The sequence below is a fragment of the Planococcus citri genome, chromosome 1, assembly GCF_950023065.1.
Source record: "Planococcus citri chromosome 1, ihPlaCitr1.1, whole genome shotgun sequence".
In the NCBI taxonomy this organism is placed as follows: Eukaryota; Metazoa; Arthropoda; class Insecta; order Hemiptera; family Pseudococcidae; genus Planococcus; species Planococcus citri.
The window spans coordinates 48,492,425-48,516,347 of record NC_088677.1 but is presented as its reverse complement, the minus strand read 5'-3'; the positions used below and the strand labels follow the sequence as shown (position 1 = coordinate 48,516,347).

General features: G+C 33.7%; 1 protein-coding gene and 1 long non-coding RNA gene across 4 annotated transcripts in view; one reads left to right on the top strand and one right to left on the bottom strand.

Annotated features, from left to right (window-relative positions):
• Positions 1-4,003, top strand: part of LOC135832459 (uncharacterized) — a 224,574-nt gene extending 220,571 nt beyond the window's left edge. The window contains exon 5 of the long non-coding RNA XR_010556317.1: positions 3,012-4,003. This is a non-coding gene — a long non-coding RNA (uncharacterized LOC135832459). The remainder of the gene's footprint in view (positions 1-3,011) is intronic.
• The window catches only part of sif (still life), a 283,631-nt gene that overhangs the window by 212,474 nt on the left and 47,234 nt on the right, over positions 1-23,923 (bottom strand). For all 3 annotated transcript variants that reach the window (XM_065345710.1, XM_065345709.1, XM_065345711.1), the window contains exons 11-14: positions 23,505-23,561; positions 23,211-23,415; positions 22,854-23,108; positions 22,652-22,763 (exon numbers count right to left, since the gene is read on the bottom strand). In XM_065345710.1, coding sequence (XP_065201782.1) covers positions 22,652-22,763; positions 22,854-23,108; positions 23,211-23,415; positions 23,505-23,561 — 629 coding nt within the window. The remainder of the gene's footprint in view (positions 1-22,651; positions 22,764-22,853; positions 23,109-23,210; positions 23,416-23,504; positions 23,562-23,923) is intronic.

Below are 23,923 nucleotides of genomic sequence, written 5' to 3'. Positions count from 1 at the left end.
GACTTGGCAACATTCTATCAAAAAAAACTTCAAAAACCAAACAATTTTGCCAATCTATCAATTTTTGAATTTAAACTTTTTCAAAATGAATCGTTTACCTATTTTGACCTTTGGTGATTTTTAATTTGGTGATTTTTAAGCAATATTCTGCACTGTCTTACATACTGTTTCTTGTGCTAAGATTTTTGAAAATCAATTGAGGAAAAAAAGCACCAATAAAAAATTATATCGAGCAGTCTCCTCGCCATTCTTTCTAAAATTTCAATTATAGTTAAACTTTTTAAAAAGAGATTATTTTTTAAAAAATTTTTGTACATGTTTTTTTTTTATACCGGGCGTGTACATATTTACGTATAATTTCCAGAGGGGTTGGTCTAGATTTTATAGATAGATACTCTAAAAATAACCGAACGTTTTGATACGAATGTAGGTAGGTAGGTATATTTACTCGTACTGTAAATTTTCAACAGCTAGATTTGTACTAAAAAATGTATCAAATGACATGTCCTTCGGATTACCGTAGGCTCCAGGTGAGTCCCAGAAATGAAAGGCTTGAGAAAAATCTTACAAGTGTTATTATGTAATAATTTTTAAATTCGTTGAAAAAAAATAAATGTTGATTTTCACGTAGGTACCTCATGTAAGTAGTTGCATACTTCGATTGGAAATATTTTTTTAAGAAATGGAGAGAGCTAGAAGGTGTGGGAGGCTAAAATTTGCGGACACCCATTTTTTGGTTCTGGTCGATTCTGAATTTGGTAGATACACATTTTGAAAAAGGTCTCGAACAAACTTTTGAAATTTCCAATAAAATTCTTTGATTTTTTTCTTTTTTTTTTGTAAAATTACTGAAGTACTTTGAAATTTTCTCAATTTGGAAACGTATAAAATTTCATGGATTCTACATTTTGAAACAACTGAAAAAAGTAGGCCAAAAGTTGTATTCTCAGATAACTCATCTATTCTCAACCTCCCAAACTGATTTATGACGATTTGAAGTTTTAGAATGGATTTTTGAATTTTCTGGTTTTCCGGTTTTCAAAAAATCGTAGGTATAAAAAAGAGCCGAATGACTTTCACTCCGGAAGTTGGATCAACTCAAAATTGCCTGCACAGGTACATTCAATTTCCTGTTTGAAATTTTTTGAAAATAATTGAAAAAAATACAAATCTTCCCCCTTCGTCCCACGGTCCCACACACACGCAATGAGTTAAACATAATGAGTAAACAATTTTATCTTATCAAATATTAATACGTATAAGTCAAACTTCAATAAAATTTTATGAGCCTTTGAATTTTTAAAAGATTTATTAAAAATGTTAAAAACATTTTTGGGTGATTAAGAATATGTACTTCCTTTGTGATACGGGTGGATGTGTAGCTCTGCTGTGAGGTGATATGTAATCCAATAATCAGTCATTTTGGTACTCATAGCCTCTCAAATGATCTTAAACTGCAACTACAAGTACACTGCAGTGCATGCCTGTACAAAATGAGTTTTTCAAGCGCATAAGAGTTATCGTCCATTTAATTAAGTTAAACTGCATACTGCAGTCTGCAACAATAACGTTAGATACTTACATTAGGCTACGTGCCGCCTAAACCTCCATCTACAGACGTCGCATAATTTTATATTCACCCTATGAAAAAGTTGTGTAAAAATTACATGTGTATTTCATACGGAACGAATATAACAAAACTGATTGCGAGTTGTCCTTTTAAACTCGATATTCTTTCTGAGCTAAAACAAAAGTATAGAACCCTTGAGCCCACGCGTATCTCCGAGTAATATTATTAAGAAAAAAAAAATACAAACGAAGGATAAAAACGAAAAAGACGCGAAATATAATTCAATAAAATAGCAAAGCTCACAAGTGAAACTTCAAACAATCCAAATATGTCAACTGTAGTTTAAAAATTTTCACTTGAGGGGTTAATCAATGGGGTATCCTTTTTGACTGTGTCAATTCTGTAAACTTTGCTCGAAGAAAAATCACATTTATCTCGGATTAAACGGTAAAAAAAGAGAGCAAACTTTAAGATGACAAAGAGGAGATAAGTTGAAAACACTTGGCATGGTTGCGAGGGCTCCATTGATGTGCGCAATTCGAACTCGTATCGGTGAAATGAAAACGGACACTATAGTCAAATTGAAAAAGGAAAAAAAGAAGTGCTATATACGAGCTCGCTTAATTATCACGACACACACAAAAAATAAACCTCGTAAAATCTCCATACGTTCTAGCGCAGAGGATTCCCTATAGGGAGACGAGTAGTACGTAGGTACTATACGTAGGTCTAGGTATACGCGGAGCAAAAAAAGGAAATAATTACCAAAGGTTAACAATCATTAACATCACCGGGGATATTCTCACCGTAGCACCTTAAACCCTTTAACGTTGAAACGAGTCTGCCAGCAAGAGAGCAAAAAAACACGTATAAAAACGTTTTCGCGAGCAATTTGGTAACACGCTTATAACTATTCATCAGAAATCCCATTTACAAGTGGGAAGGTTCAAATGACACTTACCGCGGCTAGCAGATAAATTCTTGTAACACGTGAATTTCCGACCAGCACTAGAAGAAAACGTAAAAATAGTAGCTATTCTCGGGCAAGTATAGGTAGGTATACGGGAGAGTTTAGGAAGATAGAAGAAGCAGAAGAAAAAAGAGAGGAACAGAGTACCTACTCGTGAAAAGCAGAAAGCTATTTTTCTTGAATTTAACGTAGAAAAAGAGAAACAGACACTGGCTATTATCATGTTTATGTATTTTCGTTTTGTTTGTAAGGTAACAGCGTGTCCGACCTTTTGAATGTTCGTCGGCAACATCTACACAGCGTCATTTTATCAAGGGGAAAAAGGTGCTACATTCGGTATATTTTCATTCGTCACGTGATGTATGTTCGTGCAAAAAACACGTATAAACGATAAACATAAATTTTCTTAAGAATATTTTTACGTATTTCTGTTCACGTTTTTAATCTTCTAAATATAAATTATTTTTCTAGGCGAATTTCACCTCGAGGCCGATTCCTTTTCAAACGCCGCGCCGCGCCGCCCGCGCCCTGCCCTGCACCGCGGAAGAGTTTCGTCGAATTGAAAAGAACCATGCACGGCAGCATAATGGAAAAAATGCTCCGCAAAAAAACAACAAAATAGACGAATTTATTCGGGTAATTAATTCTACTGTAGTTTTAAGGGCGTTACCTTAGGTTCGAATCGATTCTCAATATATGTTGGGATTATTTATTCGAAAATGCTTTTATCAGTTCATTAAATGACATAAGTATGGGGACTAAGGAATAAGGATTCCAGTGTACTATAAATAATCAAAGCCATCCACATAAACAATGTCCTATTTTTGAAACAGTGCAGGCTAAAAACGCGCAAAAAATTCTACAGTTCGTGTAATGGAAACTTACGAGTATTTCAAACGTGTTTTAGTTTTAAATCTAAAAATTCGATTCGATTTTTTATCTCGAAAGCTTGACGTTTTCCTAGGCGGAGTCTGCGGTAAAATGTGGCATTTTTTTCCCTTTAACTTTTCCTCGTATAGTTAGATACAATATAACGTTAATGGTGAAGGTATACTTACTTATACTACATACTCGTAGAATAAAATGGGATAATTTGTAAGTAAATAAATCGTATTAATGAGCGATCTAATTTCTAGGCTATTAATTACTCGCAAACGCGACTTTTCTCGTGTAATTTACAATTACCTACAGAGATATATCGATGCCCGGTACTTCGTTAATGAAGTTATCAAACTTCAAATTGCTACAGTCCGTTAAATTTACCATAGGTAAGAGTCAAGGCTGTGTGGTAATTTAATATTAGTTATTCCAACTATCCTATGATACGATGTCCATCTACAGGCTACAGGCTCCCCAAACTACACCTTATCCCTTTTTACCTATATATGTACGTATCGTGGGTATAGTTACGTCCATGTAAGTTGTATTGGTATGCACTATAAATAAATACCTATGCTAATGCATTATTCTAAACTTCATTGATCTAATTTAGGATAGGTTCTGAACTGTAATGATGAAAACTAATTCAGGTGAATCTCTTATCTCGAAGTGAGAGTACCTATATGTTTTATCAAGCTTAATAGAAAGGCCGATAAATTTAAATTTTGTTTAGAGTAGATACTCGTACCTAATGGCTTTATTCACTTAGTTCTGCTATTTTTCTCCTTGAAAAGATCAATTTCGTCCATTTTTCACTAGAGCATGGTGGCCCATAGGGTAGCTCACAAAAAACTGTCTGCTGTCCAATAAAAAAATTCAGCATCCTGAAAAGTGGTTAATTTTCCAAAAATTGCATTAATTGATGGGAAAATTAAATAGGTAATACGTATGTTATCGCTTTAAAAAATATCATCTCTTGTCACTTTTTTGTTGCGATCTTGCCTTACGTAAGATTCAATTTTGATATCAATGGAGAATGAAGAAAGTATTTTTATTTGACTCGACGTCCTAATTTTTCAAGAAAATCATATTGTATGGTAGGTAGAGGTATTTAAAATACCGAAATATAGGATTGAGCTGTTGATAATTGTGATAAAACTTTAACATTACGTTAGGCTCTTGAAAACGTCGCGAAAAAAGGAGCAATTTCTGACATTTTACGTAAGTATTTGTAGGTATCATTATCTTTTTTGAAAAATTCGAATTTGATATAAGCAGGAAAAATAGCATTTTTAGGGTCCCATTTTAAGGGGAAAAAGTATCGAATTTTGAGAAATGGAAACGGGCAGCTGAAGCTTAGAGAATCTCTTGTTCGGATATTTCACTGCATTACATGCTGAGACTTTCTCGAAATAATGAAAAGTGGAGAATTCTGGGTTTGACTTTAAGGTACTCAATTACTCATGTATGTATTTTGGGAAAGGAACTTCTGTCATGTCCTGTAATTGCTGAAATATGCGGCCAAAATTGGAAATTTCCGATGTTGCAGTCGACTATTCGCACTCATCAAAATTTCGTATTTTTTTCTCCTTCTGAAATTTATTTACTTACTTTTTCTAACTTGTGTTGAAAGTAAGCTTTAAAAAGATTGATTTCGTAAATAGAAGAGAAAAGTTGAATTTAGTGCATTGAAAAAGACTGACTTTTTGTGAAGAGATTTTTTTAGATCTTGAAATTGAAGAGCATGATCGCATAATTCGTTCATATTTAAAAACTATAAACAATTTTACGAACGAACACCCTTAATACTTATTTCTCTTTCGCGTGTATGTGATTTTTTATTCGAGGCAATTCTTCGCCAATCTCGACTCTCGCTAGTCCAATAAAACGCTGCAACATTTAGAACCTCACGTATAAGGAAAAAAAAAGATCCGGATCATTCGACAATGATAAGAAATATGACGAAAATACCCTGGCTAAGAAACGCATAGATAGAGATACCTAGCTCGTAGTATAGCCCTACACACACAGAAAAAGATTCGCGAATGAAAAAATAAATTAGAGAAAAAATGAGACTAGAATTCGTAATAAGAGAAACGATATGTCCTTAAGTATTAGTGGTTTTGGTAAATGTAGGACAATAATGAAATTTATACTAGCGAAAATACGAGGATGTACCGAATGAAAAAGTTGTTCCTATTCGCAGCTAGGTGAGAAAATGAAGCCTGCAGCCAGCCAGCGTCAGGGTTCACCGCAACAACATGCGTCAATGTGCCATCCTGCCATCGCATATTACCTACTCGTAGGTATGCGAATTAATTGATAAATTGGCGAAAGAATAGCAAATATGATGAATTCTCATCTTATAACATCTAAGTTAATGTGACACGAAGAGGAGAAATTCCTAGCGACACGTCGGTTTACATTCTCAGTTTCAGTTTACGTCAAAGAATGAAATTAATGCCAGCTTACACAGTGGTAGTTGGAAAAACTTCTCAAACAGACAAGTTTCCATGGGAGCCAATATCATTAATCATGTACGCAATGGTATTGCATTACGTGCCTCACATTACGCATGTTTGCCTACTTTTTGCCTTATAAAAGAACAAAATGTCGCCCGAAACCGAATTGAATTTTCAAATGAAGTGAATTTATAGAGAGAGGAAAAATACGAAATACTTTGGTAGGTACTTCATACGAGTAATAATAATAGGCACCTACGAGTATGTGTACTCGAATCCTGTGCATTGAAACGCCTTACACGATATGCGTAAGTTGCCTAAAAAATGTTAGCTGCCTAAACCTGTTACAAAGAATGCGCATACAAGTACCTAAGCATCTGCCCTACCTGTCTACCTACGAGTAGGTCTAGGCACCAAAAGTGTAAAATATTGAAAACGTTGTTCGATTAATAAAACAAACTGAAACAGTCACATCTGGTAATATTATTATTAATGAGAACAAATCACGTGTTTTATACCGTCGTTTTCCGTTTAATTAAATTTTAATTTACGAAACACAGAGCAAGAGAGATGGGTCGCGTTCAAACCCAAATCTTTCGTGAATTCTCAATGAAACGTCAAGGTTTTGCAATTTCAATTGGATTAAATAGCACCGAAATGCTTCAACAGACAAAAGCTCAATTATTATTTCTGGATTAAAATGAACAGCTTTTTGTTTTCGGCTTTTGAACTGTAAAAATATAAATTAGATTTTGGTTTCGGTATTAAACATAATATCGAACAGAAATGTTGCAACGTTTCTACGCCGCGGCATATCGGTTTTAATCAAATAGTTTTATCAATCGAAATTTAAAATTCGTAATTTGGAAACAGTGAGAATTCTAAAAATTAATTTTAAAATTTGGTATGAAAATTGATTTGAAATTTTGTAAATTTAAGAACAACTGGAATCCTGAAAAATGATGTTGTATGTACGTAATTTATAAGAGGCAATGTGAATTCCACAAATTGATTGAAAATTTCATAATTTAAAGCCAATGCGGAATTCTGAGATTTTTTTTCAAATTTTGTTAGGTACCTAAGTATTTGAAGACAATGCAAACTATAAAAAATAATAATTTGAAAAATTGTAGGTAATATAGGGCAATGGCGTGGCAATGCAAACACAGAAATTATTCTGAACTTTTATAATAAAGTACAACCATCAGTTAAAATCAAATCAGGCTTGAATCAATTCTTCACATTAACTCGAACCAAAAATGAAATTGCATATGTCGACCTTAAATTTTGACGAGCGATGAGAACAGTGAGGAGTCGAATTCAAGAAGTAATGCGAGGTATTCAAACTCAGTGATCTCAAATAGTAGACATTGAAAGCACATTTTTAATAAATTTTAATTTTTTTTCAAATTGAGAGAGGAGCTGAAGTGGTTTATTTGAACAATCATATCAAAAAAATGAATTAATTATTTGGATTTAATATGACAATATGAGTATTTACCTACCTACTTACCTAATCAAGAAAATAAGTCATTTTTGTTTTATTGGTACATACTATGTGTTGTTGGGTTCTAAAAGTTGATATTCAAATTTTCAAGAAAAATACTTTCAAACATTATCACTAACAATATAAATATGTAGGTACTCAATTACTTCTACCATCGGAGGGGAAGTGGGGTGTGTTTTGAGGATCCCCGTTCTGCTGAATTTTGGCGCTCTTCGACCTTATATTTTAATTGAAAATACTTGCATATAAATATAATGAATTTTTGAATTCGAAATTTCCCTCAGATAAAAATTCTATGATTCCAACATGTAGTACAACTACTTCCAATTTCGCCTCTTTGAGGTGACGGAAAAAAATGAGAAAATCAAACTGGAGAATTCGAAACACCCAGTCGTACAAACCACGTACGTGTACCTATTCTAAAAGGAAGACGATTCCAAAAAGAAAAAAAATATTCGCCACGATAGGTAAGGATAATAGCTGAACTCAGGTGAATATTTTCATTCAAATGACGTCAGAGTAGTACTACGTTAGTATGACGTCACATTAGCAAAGTGTTGGTTGCATGGTATGGTTATAAAGGACCAAGAAATATTCATCGAACGCGATTCGTGGAGAAGAGAATATGTTAATATTTTGCTTTGCATGTATAAAAGTGTCGTCGTTGAAGTGCATCTGGGTATTTGCTGGCTTTCAGACGTACGTCGTATTGGAAATGCATAATTTCATATTTCATTCACGTTTCGCGCGCTATTTGGCTTTTTATAAAAATAATGCAGGTAATTTGCGAAAAGTCAATTCGCAAAACATGCACGGGTAAACTTTCGAATGACCTATAATGCGATATAGGACTGGTAGAATATTAGGAATTCATAGAACAAAAGAATTTACTCGTACTAGATGGATTCGTCGTCGTCGACGAGCGACGACGTCGTTCAAGTTGAATTCAAACTTGCATGTTTCTCTCTTTTTCTTTTCTTTTTTTCACGAATAAACTAAAGGTAAGGTAGAGGGTAGGTGTAGGTAAGGTAAGTACTACAAAACAACATTCTCTTATGGTAAACTACGCTGCGTGGCTGTGGCGTCAAGTTTTGCAGGCTCGAACGATAAAGGAAAAAAGAAGTTAATTTAATTTAAAAACAAAGAAAAAAATACTCGTACGCACGCACACTGGGTAAAATAACGCGAATATTGGTCTGTGCGGAATATGGCAGACATTTTTAGACACCTTTTTAAGACATTGTCGATGTAATTTCCGCCGTGAATGTAAACTAATTAAAAGCAGAATTGTACGATAAAACTCGCACAAATTGAAAACGAAAAGCGTTCTCTCAAACGGTATTTCGACGCGATCTTTTATTAAGTTTAAGTCAGCAAATAAATAGTACGGATTCGTTTACGAATGATTTGTTCGTACCGGAGGTTAAAAGTTTTTGCGGTATGGATCAAGTTTATCAGCAAGTTGTTCCATGTAATTGATAGTTTCGTAGCGCAGAATTTCGGCGAAACGAATTTTTATTAATAGCTTTAGATTATGGTGGTACGTCATCGAGTTGAAAGGTGTGAAATATTTTACGAACTGGGGGGTTGTAAAAATTGCTCGCCAATTTTTCTCGCGCACGTATACCTAACTATCTGCACCGAGACCGTTTGATTTACTGTATATTGGATCGGATAACTGCAGAATCACACAAGTTGTAGGTACCTCTACGTATGTAATGTAGGTACCTAAGTCTACATGTTTCCTTCGTACACATATTTCAAAAATGAAAAACCCTTTCTTTTTAATGTCACATGAAATTCATCATACGCGCGTCTCTCGTGATGTAACATTCGCGTTAAATATTTTTAATGAAATGAGAAACACGTACGGATTTTTTTCTAATTATAAGAATCGTTGTTGAAATTTTTTCGTTGTCGAAAATCGTCATTAAAAGACATAAAATACACTCCTCAGTGTGTCAGCTTGTACGCGCGTGTTTCTCTGTTTTAATGACGAAAAACTTGTGTCATTTATCAAGTTGTACGCGACAATTTACATGCAAGAATGATCAGAAATGTGATAAGCTAAAGCGTAAAGTAGGTAGGTATAGGCAAGGTACCATGTCAAAGCCTTTCATCTTTTCAAGAAGGTACCTACAGATAATGTGTTTTCAATTCAAACGACGAATTCTACGTCTACAATGATTCATAATACATGTACCTCTACCTATAACATGTTGAACAAAGCATTGCCGATGTTTACTGGGGCGAAATTTTTTTCCTATCAACAATATACGGGCTTATTGTATTAGACATAAGTGAACTTGAAAGAAAATTTACGTTGAAATGGAAAGCATATCTATCTACACTTACTTATCCTATAATAAATAAGGTACCTAGAATTGTCTACTTTCTGGGATTGTTCCCCTTGTTTCTTCCCTTTACTGTTTCGTTCTTGATTTCAAAATTTTCAAAATACGCGTGTTTTATTAGTTTTTTGGAAGAAAATTACAGGAATTCCAAAACAACAACTCAAAAAATAGGTACTAAATCGTGAAACATTATTAGGTAGGTACCTAAGTATAAAATGAGAATCATCCGTAAAACTTGAGTAACGTGTGTAATGGAAGTAAAAAAAATTGCGTAGGTGAGGCAAGCGTATGCAAGTAAAAAAAAGTAACTAATGAAGATAATAATTTTCGAAATAATAAAAAATATGATTTCAAAATCGTACGAATTAGAAAATTTGTGCCAAGAAAATAAGACTACTTAGTAAACATATGAAAATACGTTTAAATTATTAGGTATGTACTTAGATATACCTACCCACCTCGACCTCCTTTGGAAAAAATTATAATTTAATATCTTTTCATTGATTATATTCACGAAGAAGAAAACCGATAAGTAAAACCAATCGACTCCAATTGAGCTAAAATATTACTCGTATGTTACTCACAGCTGGGAACAGAATTTTGAGATACCGAAGAGGCCACGCAGGCAGGCAGAAAACTTTAGAAAGCCATACTAACGCGTCAAGATATTTAGAGGCCAGACAGACAGGTCAATGACCTTGAGAAGCCAGCCAGGCGATAACCTTTGTCAGCCAGACAAACGACCAACCATGACAGGCCAGTCAGACAGGACAATGACCTTAAGATGCTAGACAAGCATTCAGACGACATTGAGAAGCCAAACTGACGAGTCAATCACTTTGAGAGGCCAGATTCCGATCTCTGAAGTTGAAATCATAATAAAACTGCTTCTTTGAAAAAACGAAATCTTGCATAAAGTAGTCCAACATTTCTGTTAAAAGTCGTCACTAATCATTAAATCTTGAAAAGAAACTGTAAAAATTTTCATCAAGAAGAGGCCCAAAACTGGGCATTTCTTCATTCTAAGTATATGTAATATTTTACGTACGATAGTTAGTTAGTTAGTTAGTTACTGACGTGGAGTGACGTGAGATTAACGTTAGAACATGGAAACATGTTGTGACACATAATATGGTGCGCATATTTACGGCAAACCGAGTAGGCAATTCTTTCGACATAATGCTCATAGCGTGCGTGCATATTATTTGCGGCATCGCAAATCGATTAGGAAATTCATTTGACACGATGCGATGCTGCATTTATAAAATGAGAGTTGAAATGAAGAGAAGCTTTCGACAATTTTTTTCGACACAACTAGTTGTACGAGTATTTGCATAAGTCAAGTACCTATGTGAACAACATCGATTGACAAAATCTCAAACATCCTTTCATTTCATCGAATCGTCTTTTTGAACGTAAAGTTTTTGTTTTCTTCCGGTTTGTAGTGATTTGTTTTCGAACTTGATATGTACAAACAGATAGCTTCGAAAATAATTAATAAAATTCAGGCGAGAATTTCAAGTAGCATCAGTAAATATTTTGTTTTTCTTTGGTCAATCATCAGAATATTTTTTTTTAACTTCCATTTTCATTTCAGCGGCAATTTTTTGAAAGGCCTTTTGGAACCTCATTCTCCCGAAGGGAGTTCGAACAAATTCAATTTTTTTCAGCACACTGTTTCGAATACGAAGTTAATGTCAAAACTATGAAATTCCCTATTAAAATTGTATGCTTTCAACCGTCGTAGCATGCTTTAATAAATTTTATGAAAATGTACTTCGGATTTTATTTAATTTTCTGAGAGTGTATTGAAAGAATCACATGAAAATTCGCAGCTCCGTTAGGTACCTACCCAACGACTTACCATAATTAAAAACTTGTAAAAAATCACACCATACAAATAAAACGTCAAATCTAGCAATTGTAGCATCTTAGAATGTATTTACCTACTTTCTGTAAATAGGTACCTACATACCTATTATGCAATTCGGGAGTGAAGCTTTGTCGCGTCGCGTCGTGTTGTTCGGCGGAAACTCGAAATACTTATATTAGGTATAAATAGTCAGGAATTCTGCATGTTTATGAATTTCGCTTTTATTCGAAATAAATGAAATAAAATACCTAGGTAAGTAGATTACTACGTTCGCTGTACGTAAACGTATGACGTGAGACTACCTAGTCTAAGCTACCAAATAACGTGTATAGTGTATACGGTGCCCTTATTCTCACATTTATGCAAAAAAATGTCGTCGCCTTATTCTCGTGTTAAAGTTTTCTTTAACGACTTTAGAGGTGACGCGATATCGAATAAATTCTTAAAACCTAAACTAAGCGCATACTAACCTGTTCTCGGATGTAATTGAACATGTATACGAAGAACACCCTTATCAAAAAGCCGTTAAAGAATATAAAAAAGTAGTGATTTTATACTTGGGTAAAACGTCAGTAGCAGCCGAGGTGACGTATATATTCGAAAGCTTATCGCGGAAAAATAGTTTACATTGGCGTTGGCTGGCGAATAGCCGCGATTTCTTCATGTAAAACCTTCAATCGCATTAGAAAATCTGGCTTTATGCCAACGACGGGAAATATATATTTATTTGAACCAATTTTATTTGTCACTCGAATACGCATCGTATACCTATATAATAATTTATAAAAATTTATAACGCGACCTACTAAATACAAAAACTATAAAGCTTTTTTTCCCTCTCTCCATGTGGCGTAATTTTCGGTATAACCTTAATTCACGCAACATAAATTTTTGGCGGATTTATTCATTTATTTATTTTTATTTTTTTAATTTTAATTCGTGAAAATTGGAAAGTTTTGCGGCGTTTGCTTTGATATAGGTATCATTTGAATCATCTGCGGGCAATGTTTGCTACTTAATTAATTAAATTCGAGATGGAACATTTTTCAGAAGAGTCGTTAGGTCGTGAAATCAATAGGTAGGTACCTTACATTCGACGAATGTTTGCAATATCTCGCATAAAAACGCGTTAGATAGGTAGGTAAATTACTCTTTGATAGGTATCTATAAACAGATATTTTGCTCGTATTTCGTATTACATTTTCAAAGAATTTAATCAGCCTATTTCGCTACCACGACGAAAGTTACCTGTGTAGTGACTGTAGTGTAGGTATCTGCTGAAAATGAAATAAGCTACGACGTCGTCATCGTCGTCGTCGTACTCGTATGTAGGTATCAAACTCTACTACACAGATGATTTGGCATAATTGAAATACCGCGTGCTGTATAAAAGAACACATTCGAGAAAAAATTGCCAAAGGAGGTGAGAAAAATTAACATATAGATTACAATCTCGAAACTAGATACATATGCGGCGCGTCGTCAAAAAAGAAACAAATCAAAGTATTTCGACAAAAACCTAATTTTACCGAAAATACGAAACCATATCTAACGTTTGCATAAAGATATAGAGCTATGCTACATATATCCAACGTGGTGGCGAAAAAAATGACGTCGCAGTAGACCGCAAAACAGAGAGGGTGAATTTCTCATCTTGAATAAAAAATGGTGTACGTAGCAGGTACGATATGTTACTCAAATGCCTCAAAATGCAGCCAACTTTTTAATAGAATCGCGCTTTTCAGATGATGGAATCATCATCTTTACATGGAATTTTCCAATAAATACGAGTAGGTACCTATGTAAAAAAAAAAGTTTCAGTTCGAAAGAGAAAAACTTCCACATTTTGGCTACTTGATGCTTTTGATCTTACGTAGATTTAAAAAAAAAAAGAAGAAATGAAAACAATTTTAGCGCTAGTTTTTATTTTTCAAATTTTCAGTTTCAGTTTTGCAGCTTTAGCCATCAAATTAGATTCGATGCAATTTCATTACTAAGTATGATGTACATACCTACATAAAAACCTTTGCAGAAGAAAATACTTTCATCTTATAAACATAGCGATCAAAAATACCTTATCACGATAAAAACCTCGCGAAGAACTTGATGCGAACATTTTAATTATAATATGGTTTGGCTGGAGCAATGGTTTGTTGGTTCAATTTATACGATCCATGTTACAGCATCCACTCAACCAACACCTCACAAAGTAAACTTCTAAGCTCTGAATCGAAGGAAATGAGACTGGTAATCAGTTTATTTAAACGATGTATCCCTCTTAAAGGGGAAAATAAATGTACTTCAGTGGCAGTAAATCGTTATTTTACTTTAAACGTTTTCGTTGCTTTTATCAAAACCTCGCGAGTCGATAAATTAAAACGAACAAGTGAAAATGTCTCCATAAAGCGAATAAATTGTTGGAATTTATTTTATTAAGTATGCGAATATGTTCCTTTTCTTGTGTTAATTGAGATTCTACGAGCTTTCCAAAGCGAATAGGTGCTGTGCAAGTCGTACGTGTATACTCGTAGTGTACTAGCTCAGTACGAGTTTACCGACAATTTATGTTGGAAAAATTTCAACCCAGAGGTATCTACTCGTACTACCTACGAGTATGTACTTTTCTACGGTACCAGTATTTTTAAGGCATTTTTACCCACGTTTCAATGTACCATACTGCAAGTTTTCGTCAAAAACTCGAGTAAATGAAAAGCTGAAAGGTCTCTCGTAAGGAATGAATCATCTGTTGTATTTAGTTTTCGTCGTTGACGTATTTACATGCAGAAAAAAAAACTCGCACCGTAGTGTACCTACCTACATTTTTTATCTCGTCATCTCGACAAAATTAATCTCAATGTTGTAGAAATTTAGAAAAATGAGATTCCCGAAGCAACAATCAGAATGTAAACAGAGAGCCGAAGTATCCCAATCTCGCAATCTGCTACGTAGGTATGTGCAAGAAAAAAAAATGTAAGAATAGTCGAGTATTTCGGTCCATTTCTCAAACCTTTCGCCTCATTAATTTTAAACAAATCTGCGAGTAAATTTTTTTGCCTTGAGATGATACACTGCGCTGTGCTGATAGAGTAGGTCGGTATGTAGGTAGGTAGGTGTAGGTAGGTAGGTAGGTAGGTAGGTAAGTAAGTACCTAACAAATTATGCTAAGGTACCGTTTTCAGAGTTGATCTCGTTCCACGGTGTATTATCAGAGGTGACGAGTCTGTCTATGTTTATTAAAAAGGATGAACGAGTCGAATGATTTTAAGATTACTTAATACAGGCTGGCGTTCGGCGCTTGACGGCGTTTTGCCGCAGCTAAAGCATTGTGAGGTTGTTTTTCACTGTCGTCGTTAATTTCTCACTTCCTTCCACAGAATAATATACATTTTCGCATTTAATTTATTTCTCGGTCTTTGATGATATTTTTTATTATATTTCTCATTATTAACTTAGGAGGATGTTGAATGCAATTTTCATCATGTCAGATGTAAATTATATTCGAAAAAAGATTCCACCCTATTGATTACCCTTTCCGTAACCTCGCTTTTCTCCCTGTACCAAATTGATTTTCGCGTTCGTTATGAACTACGCTGCCCCATTGCCCTCCTCCGGCCTGTAATTTTCTAAAAGACATAACGCGTTTAGTTAAAATTAACATTTTAATTTACAACAGGAATTAATATCAAATTATAATTCGGCAAAAAGGCAAAACCAACGCAACCGTGAATGCAAAGATGTAAATCCCTCGTATAATCAAGTTAGTTGTGAATATTTAAAACTTATATAAAACGAGAAGAAAAATTTAATTACATTAAAAAAATAAGAGAATTTTTACACCGCTCTGTAGTGAAAACACCACTGCTTTGTTTGTATACGTTCGAGTCACTGACCTGTAAATCAAACTGGAACTTTGCACGTGTTCCAGTTTGTTTATTTTTAAAGAATGTGACGTTGAAATTAAATACAACCCTTATTCATACTTATTCGTTGTCCGCGTCGCAGGCTTATTTTCTCAGATTTTTTTCGTCTTATTTTCTATCTATAAACGCGAATATACATGTATAGGTATAACACTGGAATATTATTAAGCTGGTTCGAAGAGTTGTGAATTTCGTTTCTTTCAAACTTATATTTTTTATAGTAAGTATGAATTGAGAAAAGAAATCGTAAAAGAGTTCGTAAGTACTGCTCAAAATAAATCGAACAAATTATTTTCTTTTCAACTTTACGATCCGGAGATAGGTATAGCTTCTTTTTTGTAGGTACCTAACTTATAAGTTATAAGTTGGATATTTTTTAAACGAATTTTGCTCTGAGCTTGAGAGATGAAAATCAGAACTATTGTGTCAGGTACTTATTTAATTCGAGAGAATTATAATTCAAAGTAAGTATAAGAAATGAATCATCAGGCTACAAACTTGCTGAATTAATTTCATTTTAAGAACTTGAAGAAGAGGAATAAAGTTTGAATATTAAAACTAAACACTCACGAATTTTAAACTTCGATTTCATACATATTTGAATATTTAACTTTTGGGATTGATGTTTTATATACTTTATCACATGAGGAATCTCAGCTGCTTGATCAATCAAAAATTTTGAGTAGGTATTCCAATAATGGCGTTGATTTATTATTTGTAAAAGAATTTGAAAAATTCGTAAATAGGTAGGTAAATGGAAAAATCAAAATAGCCTATGTTATTGTTCGAATAAATGAAAAAAGAAAAGGAAGAAAAGGAAGAAAGAAAATACGTTTCAAGTTTCAAATTTTGATACCGCGGTAAGGACAGCACTATTTATGGGACAAAATTTTTCAAAAAAAATCTGTCAAAAAATTGTGTGAAATGCTCAAATGTGTGACTGAGAGCTGCTGCAATTCCGATCGTTGAAGTAAAAGAAAGTGAATTTTTTGACCCATATTATTCAGAAAATTACGTAAGTACTTATTATAATGTAGTAAAATCTCAAAACCTGTGATTTGGCAGTTACAACCATATAAATTCTTTATTCTTATCGTATTCCAAGTACCGTGACGTTTTGAGTCTTGCTCTGGTATGAATTAGAAAAAAATGTATGATTTGAGGCTTTTTTGAGAATGGACCTTCACTTTTTCTCCTTAATTTAAAAACTGAAGCTCAAAATGCAATAATGAGAAGAATTTGATAATTTTCCTCACTGGAACCAAAAGTGCGGGCCTCCGTAAGCAGAAATAATGTTTTTCAAGTAAAAATTAACTCATTGATTCTTTTACCTACGTACCTACCTATTTATGAAATTTATGCGCCATGTTGCGGAATTCAACCACTTTTAGAATGCACAGTTCTTTGATGTTTTTCAATGGAGCAGTTGAAATTTTTGTGTACCTATAGATACACTTGTTGTCAGTATACCTTCTCTGTATCCACATGTTTGTGAAAAAATGAGCGAAAACGATGATCGAGGGATCAAAAAGGTTCCCTTATGAACTTGATATCAATTGAATAAGATCTAAATCAGAAATAAACGCAGTTATCTTGGAAATAATGAATCTAAATTGATGAATAATTTAACTTTCGTAATGTTTGAGTCAAGTAAGGGGAATAATTTTTTTTTAATTTAATTGAAGTAAGTCTAGGAACATATGTATTTGACCTTTTAAAATTTTTTTCAAAAAAACATTATGCTACACACAAAATAAAGAAAAATACTAAAATATGAAAGTATCTACTACGAGTAATGTGGCCATATTTCTAAGAATGTAAATTTATTTTGTATATTGTGCATATCAAAAATCACTAAATTCCATACCAACCTCTCATTTTAAATAGTCAACTCCAGAAATGAATTTTAAGATTATTAATTATTTTTTTAATTTATTGCTTCGCGGGCCCAACGTTCGAAAGTTGAAAATATTTACCCTGAAAATTCAAAATCCCTGAAGAATTCTCAACAATTACATGAATTCCTTTATCTAGTGAGGGAAGTACCCCAACTGTTGGTCGCCGATCAGATGGAAACATCACCTACGTGTTGTACATATATGGAAAAGTAACTTGCAGCTGATATTTCATTTTCGTATTTTTTGTGACACCTAGTGTATAATAAAAGTGGATACCTATCATTCAGGTTGAAAAAGGTTTTAAATAGGTCTATGTAATATTTACCTACCCTACAAATGATCAGTTTCGTTATATGTTAGTTTTGTCAACATTTAAATCTCAGTATGATGAATTTTTGGTCTCCTGGCGCAGAACCCGCCTCTTTATTAGGAATCAATTTCAGTATTATCGCACAAAAATTAGCTGTAAAATGATAGTTCTATGATGTTGATGTCTCCTCCAATCGATTGAAATTTTCATTTTCGTTTTTTTTTCTCCATTTATTTTTATTTTTTTGAAAATCAACTTACTTTCATTATAATAATTTATCTTTCGTGACCATACAAGAAAAATATCTTCACTAATTCGGGTAGGTCTAGGTACTTTCTACTGGAAAATTTTTAAAATTACATGTTCCTACGTGTTTTATCCGAATAGCACCTAAAAGTATGCGGTGATTCTTCATTTCTCAAACAATATACGTATAAAGGTGCGTTCATGATTGTCTGTAACTAACCGTAATAAAAGTTACGGTCTGTTATGGAAAAGTAAAATACAAGAATTCTTATGGCGTAGTTCACGTTGTCCGTAACCGTAACTTTTTGTTTTACAGAAAAGAACAAAGAAAATTACAGAAAAGTAAAAAATTTTTTACTTTTCTGTAACAGGCCGTAAGAGTTACGGACAATCATAAACGCACCTTAACTATATAAATATAACGTCTATCCACATTTATCATTCGATAGATTAGTAGAATACTGCTGTAAATAATTACATACGTAGTAAAAACAGCGCTCTCTATTTTGAAAAAAGTTCACTACGATTATTATCCGTAATTTTAGCCTGCACCTAAAACCATTAGTAAGCGCTAATGGTACAGAAATTAGCAATGAGACGTTCATTTTCTTTCTTTTATTATTATTTTCTTTTCAGCTTGCCTCATCAAAACACTGCTTGTTTCTTGCCTCCTACACAAATAATAGTAGAACAAAGACTACACCTAGAGACATCTTAGTTAGATAAGAGTAAAATAACACGTATCAAGTTAGGTAATGTTTATGAAGTGAAAGTGTGAAAAAAAAGTGTAATAAGCAGGGCTCACTAGATGTTAAATGTAGGTATAACGGCGTTTTCGTAATTTATAAAACGCACCTGTTGCTTAAGAACTCAACTATAATGTTGTATTATCAAGCATATACCAACTCTATAAACTGCTTAGATATGTATCACGTTTGTAAAATATTGTGAATTTTCACGAAGCACATTAATCACGAAAATATGTTGTTATTTAACATTCCGAAACTGAATAATGCCTGATTGCAGGATGAGTTATTTCAAGTTGTTCAACTCTGCGTAGTTGATCCTTTGTTCGATATTAATTTAATTCATTAGTTGAGTAGGTACTTGGTAAATTGTAAAATGCTCGTCAAGATTTTATTATCTATATCTGAGTACTCGTTTGTGCTAAAAAAAAACGAACACTTGGTTGTAGGAAGCTGGGTAGGTACTAGATACCTATCTACCTATACTTTTTCGTTCGTATTATTCGAGGTATGCAAATACTATTTAAAAAGCTGTATGTTTTCTAACCAGGGTTGGGCAGGGTGTTTTTTTGACTCCGACTCCGAGTTGACTCTTGGTTTGATTCCTTCCGAAAGTAAGCTGAAAAGACTATCGAATCCGGTCTTTATTCAAAAAGTTGTATCAAACTCTCTCCAATTCTTTTCGATTCTTTCGATTTTTTTTTAAGAGTTTCAAAAGAGTTGAGTTAGTCTATCCCAACTTCGACTGAAGAGTTCTTTTTTTTAGAGTTTGCCCAACCCTGTTTCCAACGTTAAACGTAGAATCTATTTTTCACTACCATAAGTATCACATTTACACTTGAGACAAGTAAAAATAGGTAATAAAAATTATAAATTTCTAATCTATAACTAATTACCTAGGTATCTCGAATGTACATATAATAAATCGATCGATATACTCGAATCTGCTACCTACTTTCAGTAATGTCTAAGAGCTAAAGGAGCATCTGGTTATGCGAGACGAAAGCTACGGCGAATTTAAATATTGAAAAAAATAATAATAAAAAATTAAACACTTGAAATTAACATTTATTTTCATCTTTTTTCTTTGCTTTTTTGTTTTTTGAAAAAAAGTGCGAGATAAACGATATGCAGAAAAATTGAGGTGAAAAAGTAGAGAAGGTTTTAAATAGAGCAGCTATTACAAACACGATTCTCTCCAAATCATATAGAAATTGAAATGCTGACAGCTGCGTTCCCCGAAAAATTGTAAAAGTTTGGTCCTTTGTGTTCGACACATGTGTAGCACTGGCGGATATAATTGATCTGGTAATGTTTTGCGCTACTCTCTCATGTTCCCATTTGTGCCAAAATCTTAAAAACGCATCTAAATGGCAAAAACGAGAGCTCTGTTACTACAAATGAGCTAATGGGATTTTGATTTTATATAAATTAATTACATGACTACGCTATAGATATGGAAAAATATTTCCATAATTATAGATTTAATATTAAATACAAAAAATTTAATCAATTAATGGCTCACGCATCGCAATTTCTATAATGTGAATTGGAGAGAGAATTTATTGTGTGTTGAAAAGGCTGTGTGGCTTAGTGATTAAAATTTATCAACCGAATAATTGTGCTAGAGGGTTTTTATTTTTGTTTACCTATTCGTAGGCTATAGATATATTAAAAGGAAAAAAAAAGAAGCTAATTCACTCTAGTGCACGAAGATATATACACACGCAACCGTAGCAATGTGGCGGCATTGCAAAGCGTATAAAAAATAACGCTTCGTCCCAAACAACCGTTTCGAATTCGCTGTTGCGGCGCAAGTTACCAGTATTATCGAATCCGCGTGAGCTACAATATGCATTCGTATATAATAATTATAAAAAATTTTAATAATAAAGTACCAAAAAAAAAAAAAAAAAAAAAAAAAGTCGGGTAACTTCAAAATCAACTAAATAGCTACCAGGATTTCCTGCGTATTAAGCTAATAAATTAAACCGCTAACCTGATTTAATTCCTTAACAAGCGTTATAAGAACAAACCAAACACAAACGTTTTCCTGTCCCCAAGAGCGCAATTACCGCTGGTTTTTATAAACGAGGATTATTTTCTGCTTGTAATTTTTCCTTAGGGGTCTAGTTAGCTCTTTGTTTTGAAGACTTGGTTTTTTAAGTGAATTTATTAAATTAAATTTTTTTGGACACCCTGTAGCTTTAAATTTGAATGCATTTTTTTTTTATTTTACTGCGCAGAATTTGATTTTTTTCTTAAATTATGATGTTTATGCTCTAAGTAGGTAATATTTTCTAGCAAATTGAATGAATACCGTGATAAATGGAGGGGGAATGAGTGGGAAGCTACTTATTTATGAAATTTTGGACGATTCCAAATTATTTGATTTTTGAACGGTAATGAAAATTACCTATGAATCTGACCACGTCGAAGATTTTAGTGGCGTGTGTATATGACCCCCCCCCCCCTTTCCAAAAGGCAACCAAAGATGCATCTGGCTGCGAATGCTGAAGCAAATTTATTCAAATAGGTAGATAGGCTAATGGATAGGTATGTATTCTCGAAGGATTCTGAAAGTACCCAACAATCTCTATACGTTTGAAAATTCAAATGAGAGGCGTTTCGCGATATGGGTCCTTGTGGTGATTCGATGTTTTTTTTTTTTATTGGCGATTCCGACTTACTTTTTCACGAGAAATCGAATGGTGCAATCAGATTTCGCCTATCTCATCAACTTCTCGTTTAAAAATTGCTTGAACATGAATACTCAAAAACTCACATTTTTGGGAAATCGAAAAACAAAGTTTTTGTTTATTTTTGATTTAAAGAAAAAAGAAAAAAAATGTCGATGGAAAAATTATTTTATTGTTGTTACCTATGTAAAATTTCATGGCGAATCCGAATTTTTCGGTATTTTTTTGCGGGGTAGTCTGTAACGTTGTGTAAATTCGGCTGTTCACCACAAGGTCCCTTTTCTAAATCACGGATATCAGACGATGATGAACGAATTTCGTCAAAATTTCCCATCCAACCTATGCGCAAGACAACACTGCACCCGAAAATCAAAAAAAAAAAAAATCGAAAAAATCGAAGCAATTCGATGTTTTCTCTCTCCTGAAAAAATCGAAATATCACCACAAGGGCCCTTATCGCAAAACCCCTCTCAAATATGTATACTTCACGCATTTTTAATTATTTTTGATATAATGTGCAATTCCGTAATTTTGTAGTTGTAGCCCACGCCTGAATAGGCCCTGCCACTAAATAAAACACTTCTCAATACTTTCTCCCTCCAAATAAAATAATTAAAGTGGTAATGTTAATTTATTGCGAGCAATAACGAAAAAAAAAATGATAAAAAATGAGATGAAAATGAGACTAAATAGGTAAATAATGAATGAACCATATAGATATGTACAGGGTGTTCCATTAGGTATTGAATGTATTCCTTTCAAGGACACGTGCAGCAACCGAGATACCATTCGTGTGAAATGGATTGCATAACTTTTCAATATCAGGAACTAAAATTCAGTACTTCTGATGCTTTTAACGAGAAACTTGCTGAATGAAAATGGTGTTCGAATATTTCGGCAGCTTTCGTACAGAAATTGAACAAATGAAGTAGGTACATACAGTATTTCACACGATTGTAACTTGAGTTGATGAACATACCCGTGAAAGGATTGCATTCGGAATCAGTAGCAGTGAAAGGCTAATAAATAACAAACAAAGATACGCTACAACAGGTCAATATGATGTACAATGAGACATGACGAATGAAATATAAAAATCTACTAATTCGAAACAAACGATCAAACGAAAAAAAAAGCCCACTAAACACTAGTACGCTGGTACGATGAAAAGCAAGCTACCTATACGATAAGAAAAAAAATTGGCTAAATGATCTGACCTCTGAAGATGTTAAATAGCATAGTTTGGAATCGGTGCTCTCCACTGATGTCTGATGAGACAACATTCCATCGCGATCGTACCGGTACGGATCGTGTCTATCACGCAACGCTCTGAATAAAACATAAGGTGGAGAGAATAAAGTTTGATTTGCTATGTATTTATGCCAAGCGTGAATGAGTAAATTTTTAAGATTTAGGTACCTTCTTTCGAGGGAATCTGATCTTCCTAATTTATAGCCACCGTCAGACATGCTACCTTCGTGCCGAAGCGAAGGTAACGATTCCCACGCGGATCGTTTTGTATTTAAAGGAACATCGTTTTGGAATGAAGAACCTAAACCGTACGGTCCAGCGCTGCTCATGCTGCTCATGGTTGAAGTACCGGAACGCCAACCGTCGCTGTGACGGAACCACTGACTTCGCGAGGAACCGCCTAGGCACGAGTTACATCGATTTCTGTCGAAAACGTACAAATTAATTTCTCGATAGGTGTTTACAAAATAAAAGTACCTATCGGTAGATGCAATAAAAAGGAATAGGTAAGTATTCGATACTAACGATGAAATATTATGATCGCTAAGGTAACCGCGATCTCGTTGTTCTCTATCACTAAGGTAACCACGATCCCTATCTCGTTCTCTAGCTAATTCGTTTCTATCGCTATAGTACCCTTCTCGATCTCGGCTCGTACTATTTGCTCGATCTAAACTAAGACGATGAGGTAATGTTGCAGTTTTATTGCTGCTATTCGATCCCATTTGCCCTGTAAAATATAATTTTGTTAGAATGAAGAATTACAGTACCTATCTACGTAGTTGCATGTTAGTAAAGAATCTTAATTAGCCAACTTACTGCGTCTACTAATGTGCGGGCTCCTGGTATTTATTTGAGGTAACTTTTCAGCAAATTCTGAAAACAAGACATTGAAATGAGGTCATGGTACTGAAAACGTTACTCGTAGTCGTAGTATCTACGAGTATTATACACGAACAATATCTTCCTGTTGAATGTAGTTTATTTTGTTGAAGGAGCATTTTTGAAGATTTTTCGTCTCTTTATAGGCCAAAAACAAAATTACAAATTACATATGTACTTGCAAAACTGATGGGAAAATTTTAGTTTCAATTTTTTTAATGGAAAAAATTTATTCGAAAAAACGATTTAATAATTGTTTTGTAAGTCAATTTCTATTAGGTATCCCAATTGACAAAAAAATTCTTGAACCCAACAATATTAAATCTAAAGAGCGTGTAAAATACATCCTCGGCTAA